The sequence below is a fragment of the Schistosoma mansoni genome, chromosome 1 (assembly GCF_000237925.1).
Source record: "Schistosoma mansoni strain Puerto Rico chromosome 1, complete genome".
Taxonomy (NCBI): domain Eukaryota; kingdom Metazoa; phylum Platyhelminthes; class Trematoda; order Strigeidida; family Schistosomatidae; genus Schistosoma; species Schistosoma mansoni.
This window is the reverse complement of record NC_031495.1, coordinates 48,129,406-48,144,599: the sequence shown is the minus strand read 5'-3', so window position 1 is coordinate 48,144,599 and position 15,194 is coordinate 48,129,406. Positions and strand designations below refer to the sequence as shown.

The 15,194-nt window shown below is 37.3% G+C and overlaps 1 protein-coding gene across 1 annotated transcript; it reads right to left on the bottom strand.

Moving 5' to 3' along the window:
* Nucleotides 1-14,218: 14,218 nt before the first annotated feature.
* Smp_086860 (putative histone H2A) lies at nt 14,219-14,706 on the bottom strand. Its single transcript, XM_018794652.1, has one exon. It carries the CDS (start codon nt 14,663-14,665, stop codon nt 14,261-14,263), a length of 405 nt encoding a protein of 134 aa, XP_018649043.1. The 5' UTR covers nt 14,666-14,706; the 3' UTR covers nt 14,219-14,260.
* Between the last annotated feature and the right edge of the window lie 488 nt (nt 14,707-15,194).

Below are 15,194 nucleotides of genomic sequence, written 5' to 3'. Positions count from 1 at the left end.
GGCGTCTGCGACTACATTGTTTGCTCCAGAAATATGTTGTATGTCTGAAGTAAACTGCGAAATGTAGTCGAGTTGTCGAGACTCTCGCGGTGAGTACTTGTCTGAAGATGAACTTAAAGAGAAGGTAAGAGGTTCGTGATCGGTAAAAAGTGTGAATTCTCTTCCTTCGATGGAATGTTGAAAATGCCGTACAGCACAATACATAGCTAGGAGTTCCCTACCGAACGTGCTGTACCTAGATTCCGTGTCTAACAACCGTCTCGAGAAAAATCCTAGAGGTTGCCACGAGTTGTTAACCCATTGTTGTAAGACTGCTCCGATTGCTGAGTCGGATGCGTCTACGGCGATACTAATGGGCGCTTGAGTGTCCTGATGAGCAAGCAGGGTTGCTTTAGCGATGTAATCCTTAACTGTGGAGAATGCTTTACGGGCTATGTCGTCTAAACTAATTGATTTCGCATTTCCACGAAGCTGATCGGTTAACAGTTTCATAAGGGACGCGCATTTAGGTATGAACCGTCTATAGAAACTTACGAGTCCGTTAAAAGTTCGTAACTGCTTGATCGTGGTCGGTTCTGGGTAATCCAGAATGGCCGCCACTTTGCTCCTAAGGGGTCGGATGCCTTGGGCATCAATAGTGTGTCCTAAGAAGTCTAAGCAGTTAGTTCCGATTTGGCATTTCTGAATGTTGACAGTAATGCCATGCCTTTGGAGTCGATCGAAAACAATGTCCAGATGCTTGAGATGTGATTCTCTGTCCGGACTTGCTATTAGACAGTCATCAACATACGCATGTACGAAGTTGAGACCTCGGAAGACGTCGTCTATAAACCTTTGGAAGGTTTGAGCCGCATTTCTTAAACCAAAAGGCATTCGTAGAAATTCGTAAAGACCGAAGGGAGTGATGATGGCGGTTTTAGGAACGTCGTCAGGTGCCATCGGTATTTGGTTATAGGCCTTAACTAAGTTGATTTTTGAAAAGACAGTTGTACCTTTCAAGGTAGCTGTCAAGTCGTGAATATGAGGCAGCGGGTAACGATCGGGAATGGTTTTTGCATTCAGACGCCGATAATCACCAGTTGGCCGCCAATCGTTGCTATCCTTTTTAGGGACCATGTGCAATGGGGATGACCATGGACTATTCGATGGTCGAATTATCCCTAGGTCCATCATGTGGTCGAATTCGTTTTTAGCTAACCTAAGCTTCTCGGGAGCGAGTCTTCGAGCTTTCGAAAATACAGGTGGTCCTGTAGTCGAGATGTGATGTGTAACATTGCTGGTTACACAAGGTAATTTCGATTGCGATTGGTATATCCCGGGGTATTTGTCGAGTACTGATTGGTACAAGGGGTCTATGGCGTGCTTAATCGTGACTGGGGATAACCTGCAACCAGAACAAGGAGTTACGCAAACGGATAACTTAGTGTTTCCGTCTATTAACCTTCGTGAGCGTGTGCCGATGAGTAGATTGTGGTGTTGTAACAGGTCTATACCAATGATTGGCATAGAAACATCTGCAACAACGAAGATCCAGTGGATGGGTTTGCGTAAACCCACGTTAAGGTAGACGTACCTTTTACCGTAAGTAGCGATCGGTTTTCCGTTTGCCGCCTGTAAACTTAAAACAGACTCGCGAAGTCTGTCGTTGGGATTTGCTGGAAGAATGCTAACTTCTGCGCCAGTGTCGACGAGGTAGCGAACTTTCGTAGTCACATCCGTGACATATAAGAGGCGGCTGTGTTCGCCGGCTACGGTTGCCGTTAACGCGTGCCGGCTGGGAAGTTTCCCGAACTGTTTTTCGTATCACTCGATTTTGGGGTCGGATAATTGCAGGGCTTCCTGCAATTTCTAGAGGATTTACCGTACTGATTGTGATACCAGCACCAGTCGAGGTTGTCTGTCTCTCGTGGTCGAGAGACAGATCTCTGACGTGAAACGCCCCTACGTGAGGATTTTGACCGACTACGGTCATTACGAACTCTAAGATATCGTGTAGGCGTGTGACATAGTTCGGCCATGTCAGTCGGGGTCGATTGGGGTTTTTCTTTGATAGTAAAAACCTCGGCCTTAGAAAATTTGGTGATTTCCAAGATTCGATCGGCAGATGCAGCTAGTTCATCTATGGCATTGTTTTGAAATGAAACAAGCACTGCCTGCACCTGTTGAGGGAGTTTAGACAAGAAAAGTTGTCTAAATAGGCCATCATCGAAAGTTCGTTGGCCAATGACTTCTCTCATTCTAAGCAACATGTCTGTCGCAGAACCATGTTGTAAGCCGATATTGTTAAGGAGTTGGTCTAACCGTTGTCGATCAGTTAGGTCTCCGCGTTTTAAAATCGATAGTTTAAGCGTTTCGTAAGGTTCGGGAACATCACTAGTAAACATACTAGGTGTTACGTACCTGTTAAACTCGCGCGGTAACGCCTTAACTACCGCGAGGAAACGTGTGCGCGAGTCCGTGATTCCGTGCATGCAAAAATCGGCTTCTGCATAGCAGAACCAGGACTCGATATTGTCGGGCCAAAATGGCGTTAACTGAATCGAAATAGGGGGAATAGACTTTAACTTAAAAACCTTGGGTGAGTGTTCCGTCATAGTAATATAGATAACGAAAAATGTCTAATTAAAATATATCCGGAAAAAAAAATTCGCGAAAAAAACAGTATATCGCAATATATAAAATTCAAATAAAGAATAACAATAATAATATTCCAAAATGGAACAGACTCACAGTATATTGACTTGGTGTACCAGATCACGTCGGTCTCACCAATGAGGATACAACGGATGTTCTAGTTTTACAACTAGCTACCAGTAGCACCTTCTATATTCAATCGTTCCCAGTCAGATAGAAATCAGAAGTCAGACGAGAAGAGGCAGGAAAGATATATTTGATTCGTTACCAATATATCGAGGACCTTTTCTATAAGCTGGCTAATGAAACGTAGGAGCTGTGTCCCACGCTGAGTTGAAACGTGATCTGGTACGGATGCATGACCGAAAGCCTTCAGTTAAACAAGTCCACTTAAACAACATGGTCAGCATCCAATGTCGAACACTCAATGAGCTATTGATTTTGGGGAATTATTTACAGCTACAAGTGTATAGTGAAATGGGAAAAAAGTTTTTTAGCGTGTATTTAGCTTTTCTTACAGACATGTAACTTTCCATCACAATTGATTTCCTTGTGAAACGTTCACAACTGAATATCAAAGTTTGAAATAACATTAAACACTTAAATAGAATCATATTGTGCTTAAATAAATTAACTGTACAGATCAATTAAGGACTTGAAAATATATAAACATTGTTTTCGAAATCATAGGACTAATTAATAATCAGTGATAGATACGATTAATCAGATCAAATATTTTCAGTATTCTCAATTCAAAGCTCAAAAAAAATTATGAAAATCAAACAACCTTCGTTTGCCAACCACGATATTCGAATCATTTAATCTAATTATGTGAGCTAGTAAATAAAGAAAGTTTGATTTGGTGGAGAAGATTTGTAGCTCAGGTGGGTGATTTGTTAGGTTGTTGCGTAGCTTTGGATATATATAAATGTGATGTTTATATAAATCAATGACTTCTTTGTATTGATGACTGTTGTAATTTTGAATTCCAAATACAATACATTCGTTCGGGCTCATCTAATACTTGTTGATTAAATTGCGTTATTCCTGGGATTACTAGTTTATATTACAATTCAAATACTTCTGATTAGCATATTGGCGTCGCGATGGAGCCTGTGATACAACAGTTGGACATTCATTCAACTTCTGAAGCTTTTGAGGATTATCTTGAAAGGTTTGAGATATGGAGCATGACCAAGAAAGATATGAAGGGTGACAAAATTGTGGCACATTTTCTTACATTCATCGGTCAAGAAGCCTACAGTTTACTAAAAACATTGGCATATCCAGATAAGCCGATTTCACTCCCATATACAACTCTCAAGGAATTACTATTAAATCATGTGAAGTGTACCAGTTTTGAATGTCGTGAGAGAGCAAAATTTCATAAGATGATTCGTCAGGATAACCAGAAGGTTAAGGACTTCATCCTTGAATTGCAAAGACAAGCTGCCAAATGCATTTTTGGTGATCAACTTCATGTACAGCTGACAGATCGGTTAATTGCAGGAATTAACATACCAGGTCTGGAAAAGGAGCTGTTAAGAATGCTGAACTGTTCTTTTCAAGATGCTAGAACTGCATGTATTAACTACAAAGCAGTGAATGAACTTGATATTCAATCGATGAAAATTTCTAATACTTTACTTAGTCGTCATGATGAAATACAATCTCAGGGTCGATCAAATTTGCGTTCGTTTAATCGTGATTTCTATTCCCATGGAAATATGAAAGGTGGTTCAACAAGGGACTGCAAAACAAACAAAGGTGAGAAAAAGTTTGGTAAATGCTTATCTTGTGGCAAATTTCATTCTCGTAATTCATGTGCATTTCAAAATGCTAAATGTTTTAAATGTGGCAAGATAGGACACATTCAGTCAGTATGCAAAACTACTGTTCACTTTGCTTCAAGTATTACTAAGTCTTGTAACTTAGATCCCAATAATTCGGCTATTCCTAATGATCATTTATCCTTATCAACCACTTCGAAAGGTAATGTTCATATCCAAAAGCGATTATATACATCTGTTGGTTCATTTCATGACTTTATTGTGGACACAGGTAGTATAGAGTCCATTATTTCATTCAAGAACTTGAAATCTTTAGATCCTAATGTTGTGGTAAAACCCACTGAGGTCTCAATATTGGGGATTACTGGACACAGACTGCCTATACGGGGATGTTGCAAATTGCTAATAAGAAATGATAATTCTTCATATATACCTTGTGAATTTTTAGTTAGTGAAACAGGACTGTCTATACTGTGTTTAAAAAATCTGAAAAGGCTTAAAATAGAATAGTCTCTACTAGTTTCTGCAGAGAATTCTGATGCTTTACTCAAGGATTTGATAGCTGTGTGTGCTAAGTGTAGTGGAGGTATGAAAATTCAGCCCATAAGACTTCAAGTACAGGGTGATCCAGTCTTTCTTAAAAGACGAATAATTCCTTGTGGTCTTCGAGAAGCAGTACACAAGTCACTGAACGATTTGTGTGCGAAAGGTATAATTGAACCAGTTCAGTCCTCAGTATGGGGTACTCCTATTGTTACGCCATTGAAGTCGGATGGCAAGACCCCTAGAATATGTGGTGATTACAGATTAACACTGAACTCCCGTTTGTTGAAGCAAACATGCACGACGATGGAAGCTGAAGATATTCTAAATCGACTTCATGGTTCTAAAGTGTTCTCGAAAGTCGACCTGAAAGATGCTTATCTTCAAATCCCTTTAGATCAATCTTCATCTATCTTGGCAACAATTAACACCCCTTTTGGTCTGTTCAAATACAACTTCCTTCCATTTGGTCTTAGTTGTTCTCCAGCCATATTTCAGGAGGTCATGAATAAGATGGTCAGTGATATTGAAGGTGTTGAAGTTTATCAAGATGATCTCATTGTTCATGGTGCTGATAAAGTAGTTCATGACCAGAGACTTATTGCTTTATTGCGTCGTTTAATTGAGAAGAATATTACAGTGAATCCGAATAAATGTTCATTTAGTGTATCTAGTTTTGAATGCCTTGGATACCTAGTTGATGGTAATGGTTTTAGACCAGATATGAAACGACTAGCCCCACTGACGAACGCACCGTCTCCAAAAAATATCACAGAACTACGTTCACTAGTGGGTGCTCTTCAGTACTATTCTCGTTTTATTCCTAATTTTTCTTGTCGTGCCAACTGTTTATTTAATATTTTGACATCCAATTCATTCAAATGGGGTGAAGAGTCATGCCTACGAAGTCTGCTAAAGTTTCTTCAAAGTGATGCTGTTCTTCGAACTTACTCACCCAGTGTACATTCTGTTCTTATTACTGATGCATCACCTGTGGGTACTGGTGCAGTCTTGGAACAGGAAGGTAGGCCAATTATCTGTGTTTCACGCAAACTTTCTGTTTCTGAACAAGGTTATTCACAAACGCAGCGAGAAGCATTAGCTGTGTTTTGGGCTGTTAGAAGACTTCATAAATATTTATTTGGAAAGAAGTTTACCATTGTTACTGATCATGAAGCTTTAAAGTTCATTTATCATCCTGAAAAATCCTTAGCACGTTCCTCAGCTGCTATGGTTCAACGATGGAGTATTGCTTTGAGTGCTTATGACTATACGATTCAGCACAGGAGTGCAAAACAAATTCAACACGTTGACTACATTTCTCGACAATCATTACAAGATAGACCTGTTAATACTTCAGACTGCTTGTTAGTGCAACCTTTACCGGTGAGACGTCCAGATCTCATTAGAGAAACTCGTAGATACTTTGGATGTATACTCAGTGCTATACGGAAGGGTTGGAATGCTAATCTGAAACGTAGATTTCCTGTCTATTATTCAAAGCAGGAGGAGTTATCTACTACTCCTGACGGTATTCTGTGTCTAAATGATCGTGTTGTTATTCCTCCTTCATTACGCAAGCCTGTCCTTGAAGATCTTCATAGTGGACATCTAGGTGTTGAGAAAATGAAGTCCTTGGCGAGACTCACATGTTGGTGGCGAGAGGTAAATGCAGATATATGTCGTACAGCAAACAATTGTGAGATATGTCATAAGCTAAAAAGCCAGCCTTCGAAGTGGACTCCATGGCCAGTATCGTCTGAGGCCTGGCAGAGAATTCAGGCAGACTACTGTGGTCCATTTCTTGGCAAATACTATGCACTTGTAATTATTGATTCTTTTTCTAAGTGACCTGAAGTTTTTTCACAACTTCACCGAATTCTGACTTCATAATTTAAGCATTAAGGAAGGTGTTTAGTCGAGAAGGAGTTCCCATGGTGTTGGTGACTGACAATGGCTCTCATTTTGCTGCAGATGCAGTCACTAATTGGTTGAATGGTATAGGGTGCAGACATCTGTTTACGGCTCCCAGGCACCCTTGTTCCAATGGTCAGGCAGAAAATTTCGTAAGAACATTGAAAATTGCTATTGATTCTATTGCTGCTTCGACATTTAATGAACTGGAGAGGGGAGTAGATACATTTCTACTTCAATATAGAAATGCTAAGCATTCTGTGACGAAAGAGACTCCATCAAAGCTATTAAAAGGGAGAATTCTCCGTTCGAATATGAGGTGTTTGGAGTCTGCAGAAGTTACATATTATCGTGGGAATGATCTTCGACCAGCCACGGGGATCGTGGTGAAGAATGTTGGAAAATCTATGGTGCGAATTCTGGATATCAATGACTTGACTATACATAACCGACACGTTGATCAAATACAATACCAGAATCCAGGTGAGTCTATTCCAATTTCGGTTGTTAATTCTAATACTAATGAGTGCATTCTAGATTATATAGAGTCTACATCCAATACACCGTCGGACAGATGTAAGATGAACTTAAGAAGAAGACAAACAATCGATTACAGACACTTGCACTCCAATTCGAGCTGTGGCGGATGTGATGTTTAAATAAATCAATGACTTCTTTATATTGATGACTGTTGTAATTTTGAATTCCAAATACAATACATTCGTTCGGGCTCATCTAATACTTGTTGATTAAATTGCGTTATTCCTGGGGTTACTAGTTTATACTACAATTCAAATACTTCTGATTATCATAATAAACTACTGACTGGCTTAAGTAAATGAAGAAATCTGTCATTCATTAAGGCTATATCAGCACATTAATATGAAAAGATTCAAATTCTGAATATTAATCTTTCTGAAATTAAATGGACTTACTAGATGGATAAAAGTAAAAACATGAAGTAAATTATCAGCTCAGAAGTATATTAGTTAGCAGTGCTGTTGACTTTTAGCCAACTAGTTTTGTGAGATTTTCTAATTTCTTAAAATATTACCAAACACCATTTCTGAAATCGTAGGAATAGGTAATAGATTTCGAGGTACAGAACATGAATTGACACATGATTTCATCTAATATACATTAAAATGATAGATGATTTCTTTATATTATTGTGATAATTAGAAGTATTTGAATTATTATACGAACCAGAAATCATAGAAATGAAGCAATTTATACCGGAAAGAACTAGGCGAGCACAAACGAACGTATTATATTTTGAATTCAAAATAAGACAGTCACCAAGTATAAAAGAATCATTAGTTCATACAAACACCACAGTTATATGATATAACTTAATAAAATATTAAATCACATAATTTTGTAGCTTAATGGTTATGTATCAAAAGTAATTTGTTCTGCAGTTCTTTAAATGAATTACTCTGTTTGTAGGTAGTAAGAATTCAAGATAAATTTTGTCTGTCACACACATTTTTAAGCAATAGTGTGATTTCTGACTTAATTAAAATATTTATGAATTTCATACAACATAATAGTTTCTAATAGAATTGGATATAGAACTGATGTACAGTATAGTTTGGTCTTAGATATTTTGCTCATTTCAAGTAAATGAACTATTTCTGTTTTCTGTAGATGGTTTGTTATCCTATAGAATGCCGTAAAACAGGACTGGTACCTACTCTAAATCAACCATCGATCAAGTATAACTGGTCATCATTTATTTTTCATAGTCGTACTAGATGCTGTTCTGTAAGCAGTGAAACAATCCTTCTGGCGGATTCCAACTAATTCCATGGGAAAAAACGCGGTCTGCCACAAAGTAGTTTTCAGAGAACATTCCCTTCATTCAAATCAGTCAGAAAGACCTTTGAGAAATAAATTAAAAAATCGAAACGAAATCTATAAATCACTAATCATCTGACATTTTCACTAAAGTGTATAGAATCGGAACTTTCTACATTTTGTAATTTCATGTAAAATGATTACTCTGAAGGATTATAATGGTAAGACATATCTCTATCGAAAAACATTCTGCAAATAATAAAGTTTACAAATCTGTTGGAAAACTCCTTTATTCCAACCTTTTAAATGGGAGCATTTTTAGTTGAGGTCATAAACCGATCAATGTTAGATCACCACTAAAAGCCTGGTAGCCCTAGACGGCCGTTTCATCCTAGTATGGCACTATCCAACAGTGTGCATCCACAACTACGCACGCCGAACTCGAACTCAGAACCTTCGATCTCGCGCGCGAACACCTAATCTCTAGACCCCTGGGCCGACACCCAATGGTGTTAATGTCTAACTTCAACCAATCCACAATATTGCGCGACCATTTTCCACTGTCTTTGGTGGGTAAATGCCTCACACTTGATCTATGATGTCAATTAAAACTCAGCAATCTCCACAAGCCGATACTGGGAAGTATTTTTCATAATGGGTCTCTAATCAAACCACATAACTGACATCTTCAAACAGTACTGTCAAGTAACCTTTCCACAAAAGAGTTGTTCAAATAAATATATGCGATTCAATTTTTAGTACTTATTGCTATATCTTATACAAATAATGCCTTTAGAAAACATAAAATTAATTGAAATTGATTATGAGAGATATAAACTGCTAGAAGGTAAACCCCTAATGACCGGGAACCTGATAGGGAACTATACTATCCATCATAATCAAGATAAAAACACCTCAACTTTATGATCAAGGAACAACATTATAACATTCCTTGGCAAGTTCACAGTTATGATTAGAATGTCTAATTATTTTTACTCCTGTTATCATTATTGCTTTGTGTATTTGTCATACTATCTTCACTAAGTCACCTGTTATTTCATTTGCTTGGAAATTATCCTTTTATTCATTTATGATTTTTAGTTCATTGATTCTCTGATCTTGTGTGAAACTTTCAAATTTCCCACAATGATTACGCAATCCATTTTATGAATCGAAATCTAGATAAATATTATTTCATCCATCTGAGTCTTATATCTGTCTTCGTTTCATCTTAAACCTATGTAAATTCAGCAAATGTTTTGTAGGTATTACGCAATCCATATATATATATATACTGTTGTAACCAGATGAAGAGAAATCACGAAATAAAATGAACTCATTATTTATCCTCAGTTGTTGTTTTGACTTGACTCAAATCCATGAACAGAACCAATTATATGGAATATTATACATTACTTTCCTAATTTTACCTAAATTACGTTGTTGCATTATCCTATAGGAAAAGAGGGATTGCCAATAGTTTGTCGGTTTACCAATGGAATTGCAGGCTCAAATGTGTCACGATTACCTAAAATCATTTAGTAAATAAAACCTAATGGTAACGCAAACAAGCCTTGTCAGACGAAAACTATATAAATTGACAGGCGAACTATCACTTGATTGGCTGATTTGACCTCAATGCGACTGACTTGCCTAACCTTCTTAGGGTTCACTAGGTCAAATTGTGGAGATCGACAAAAATTGATAACACTTAGATTGATCGATAAATGCTCATGAATAAGTCCTGTAGACTATTCTGATGGCGTCATATTGGCCTCCGTGTAGACAGTTATCCGAGTTTGTCATTCGAGTTTAAAACAATAATTTAACAACTACCTAGGTTATTGTTTGCTTGTAAGCAAAGTTGAACAGTGGACAGCAATGGAATCCGGGACGATCATTTCGTTTTGAGACTCGTTAGCTGGATAAACCTACATTTATTTATTCGAACTTACAAATATTGGTACAAAGAGGCACCGAATACATATGCATGACATAAGGCACTTGATTTGTGTGTGAGCTGTGATGCTACCTGGGTGCTCAAACCCACAATTCAATGTCCATATTCAGTCCGCGAACCAAACCCAGTAAATTTATCTCCAAACGCTTTATGCACTTAGCTACTGAGTTCAAATAACCACTGGCTTCTGCAACAGAGATGAATTATAATTCAGTTTTAAGGGTTCGAATCTTCTCACCGTTGACTAATCATTTGCATTCTTAACAAGCGCGTTGAGGATTTGAAGAGAAAGTTGATCATTTTGTCATACATGCTATAATATAAAAAATCATGGTTAGTCTTTTTCGACACATGCATATGAGTGATGTTCACTAACTTTATTTTACTAATCAATTAACAAGGCAGCAAACTAAGATTCTGATCCTTGATATGTAATGGTATGCATCAAGACAAATGAGAAGTTTTTGGACGATCAATAAGTATATACACGTGACAGCCAACTTTCATATTCAAAAAAATTTTCATGGAGAGTACTTGATATCGAATGTATCTCCAGTGATAAACAATGTATTTAAAAAACTTAGTGAGGTTTATTAGAGGTCTTTGTGCGAATATTGTTTATTGCAAGGCTGTTCTTTCGTCCAAATAAATTAAAATTGAAGTAACTTCCAAGTATTCAGTCGTAAACAGAGCAAGAATACCAATGTGAACGAAATATCATGAATTTGTTTAATGACGTTAGGTTGTCATCACCTGATTACAACACGTAATATTTTTGACTCAAAGTTATAAACAAAGTGTAACATTTGTAAAAATACGTTTTTTCCATTGTTGATAATACATGATGTATTTGATCTTTCTGTTGGGAAAACACGTTAGTGTTTGAATCAATAAATACTGGGTTCGAGTTTTAGTGTTGACATCAGCACAAGGATGCAGGTACACCCAGCTCAGAACTAATAGAAGGTCATGGATCCCACAAATGAGCAAAATCCAAATTTACTAGCATGTAGCATTTTTATAGGAATGAAACTTGTTGAAATTTAATGTAAAAGGTGTTGTAAAGATCTAAACGAAGTCACAAAAGCCTGAATAAAAATAAAAAAATACCATATATATATATATATATATATATATATATATATATATATATATATATATATATATATATATATATGATCCTGAACATGCAGATCACACTCTAGGTGTTTTGGTATCAACAGCTTCATATTTCAAAAAAAACTAGAGCTTTGTTGTCTATAGATTAGACTGAAAGGTCTCAAGGCATCTATATAATGATATGCAGCTAGAAATTTACTACTGGAAGCTTTAATTCTTTTTGGGTGAAGACCTTTTTGTAATTTTGCTTCCGACGTCTCACAGACTGTAAGCACCTGAGGAAGCGTAAACACTAGGGTTAATTCATATCACTGTTCAAATCATTGTTCTTGATGTTTTCAATGTAATAAACGGAACGGTGTATGTGATTCCATCGAAAATACCTTCTGGGACAAACAATTATGGTCTACCGGACTAAGTGCAAGTTTTAAGTGAAGACAGTAAAGAAGGTTTCAACTAAGATAAGTACCTCCTTAATTTATTTTATTTTTTGACTAATTTATCAGACTATCACCTCAAGTTGGATGGTCTGATTGAATGTTGGGATAATTTTGATAGTTAAAGTGAAAGAAATTATTCTACCTATTAAAAAGTGACCATTTATTAATGATATTTTCCCTGTGTGAATTTTGATTGATAGTGACATAAATAAAATGAGAACGCGCAAACTACATAGATTACAAAGGTCCACAAAAAAATTAAGGAAATCACGATTAATGAATTATGGAGACTGATGCGAACTCAACATCTTCAGAAGGGTTTAGTTTATTTGATTTGAAACCCCCTATATTTGATTATCAAGTATGATCAGGATTCGATAAACCTCAGTTCGTTAACAAGAACTTGTTCTGAGTAAAGTGGAAACAACCCCTGTAGAGTATACTGAAAATTATAGGAATATAAAAGCCGCATTTAAATAAGATGGATATATTGCATTTTCTTATACTTTACTCAACCGTTTTATAAGGTTAAATACTAAAACGTATCGAAGTGAAGCACGTAACACAGAAGGGTAGAATATCTAAAATGCAGGATTAGAATATATATCATAAGTCTAGAGAGATTCAGAGTGATAGCTCTGGAGTATTGAAAAAAACCAATTACATAATGTGACAAAGAAACTACCTAAAAGACTATGTTAAAAATAAAAGGCACATGGATTATACCTACGCTGAATCCATTCTTAAAACCAGACAATACCACTCCAACGATCTCAAGCAAGTAATGACATAAGGAAAGCACCATTACCAGTTAGTGGTTGCAATCAGATCTATGTAGATGTTAGTTCATAACTAACTTGTACAAAATCTAGGACAATCTTTCAATCCCAAAATCTGTTGTTCATAATAAGGTCAGAAATCTTGACATGCACATTCACTGACTTCTCACTAAAATCCAGTTTTGGTGTACACCTTTCAGATAAAACTCATCCGTCGTTTTTCTACAGAAACATATACTATGGATATAGACATTCATAACCAAATTATCACTTATTTACATAGTAGTCTTTAAAAGCGTAGAATTATTTCGAATATAATGTCAGTAGAAGCTCCTCGGTACCAGTTTTCTCACTTCGCATCAGAGATTATGCACACGGTTACTTCAACTAACGTGCAATCATTATATGACGGCTTCTGTTGGTAGTGAGTCTGAAACAAATCACCAGTTTGTAGTTATCTATGATAGTCAATCATCCGTCCAAGTCTACTTCAACTCCATCGTTTGCTGATAAAACTACGCGCAGATCGTTCAACCTGTAATTTAAAGGACAGACTAACTAGCTATACAATCATTGGGAACCATGATGTGGCAAAAATCCCTAGTTTCAGCTAGATTTAATATCGGGAACCACCGAAGTCAGGTCTAGTCAGATCTCTGTATAAAACACCAAGGTCCTTCAGATCTATTCGTTTATTTAGAGTAGAAAGTACGAGCATCAGGGCGCGAGTGGCTGATGTTCCGATTAAGATTGTGACACAGTACACAAGGAAAGGCTGTCATACCAAAAGGCGTCACATTTCGTTGATCCATAAGCCCTCTCCGAACCCATCAAGCAGAAACTAGTCAGAACGCGACAACTTTTGGGTAAGTAGCTGGAGAATGAAATCTGTCAAAGAACATGCGATACCAAACTCATGACCGGAACAATCTAACGAGATGTCTCACCAACTGAGACCCTCTTTCTCGATGTAATCCAATCCAAATGCTCACGCAACTGAGCGACATACGCTGTCAACCCAGTCACGCATTTGCAATTCATTTGGTGGTTCGATAAGACTTGCGCACTGGCCCGCCGCTAAAAATTAAAGTGATAACGTCCTCGACGACACTTTCCACGTACACCACAAGTTTTAATAAGTGGCTTTCCTTAAACGAAATGGGATTGTGCTTACAAATTATCCCAATGTACTCGTTGCAAACAGTGATCGCTGCCTTGAAATAAACAAAACAATACGTTATATAGGATACATATATTTAACTCTGTTTATGATGAATAACATCAATACTCTTGAGATTGAGACTTCTTAGCAGGCACATCGGATTTCTTCGGCAGAAGTGCATTTTGAATGTTAGGCAATACACCACCTTGAGCAATTGTGACTTTTCCCAGTAATGAGTTCAACTCTTCGTCGTTACGAATGGCAAGCTGCAAGTGCCTTGGAACGATTCGTGATTTCTTGTAGTCTCGAGCTGCATTTCCAGCCAGTTCAAGCACTTCAGCAGCTAGGTATTCCATTACAGCTGCAAGGTATACAGGGGCACCTGCACCAACACGCTCACTGTAGTTTCCTAAGCGCAATAGTCTGTGAACTCTCCCTACAGGGAACTGAAGACCAGCACGCATGGATCGTGACTTTTTACCATGTTTATTACTTGTCTTTGCACCTTTACCTCGTCCAGACATTTCGAAGTTAAATCTGATGCCTTATGATAGGCGCCTAAAACAGTAGAAATAGGCTTTGATAAGGAAAAACAAACACGAATGTCCAATATGAACAGTGGATTCTGTGATGTTTTCTAGAGTTGTCTGCACAAAAATAAAACGTGGTTACTTATAACGTGAAACGTTTTCCACTTCAGAGACATTTTTGGCTGCTAATATTTTTTCTGCATAATCCTTCCAAAGCATAAGATTTGACGATTTGATTTGAACAACAGATTTATGCCAGTTCTGACCTCTTATCCTATTTCTGGTTAAAGATGTTTATCAATTTCAGTTGTTTATCCGTCAATGAATGTCTAATACAATCCGGAAGAATGAAGCTGACATTCCTATTAAGAAGACGGGACAAGGATAACTTTTGTCAAGCGACACATCAGTCTGCATCACAAGTGTCTCAATTATAATGCTGGAAAGAAAAACAAAGGAAATCATCATGGCTTTCGTGGAAGTCAGTAACTTATTGAACAGCGAACGGCCTGGTTTCAGTAGA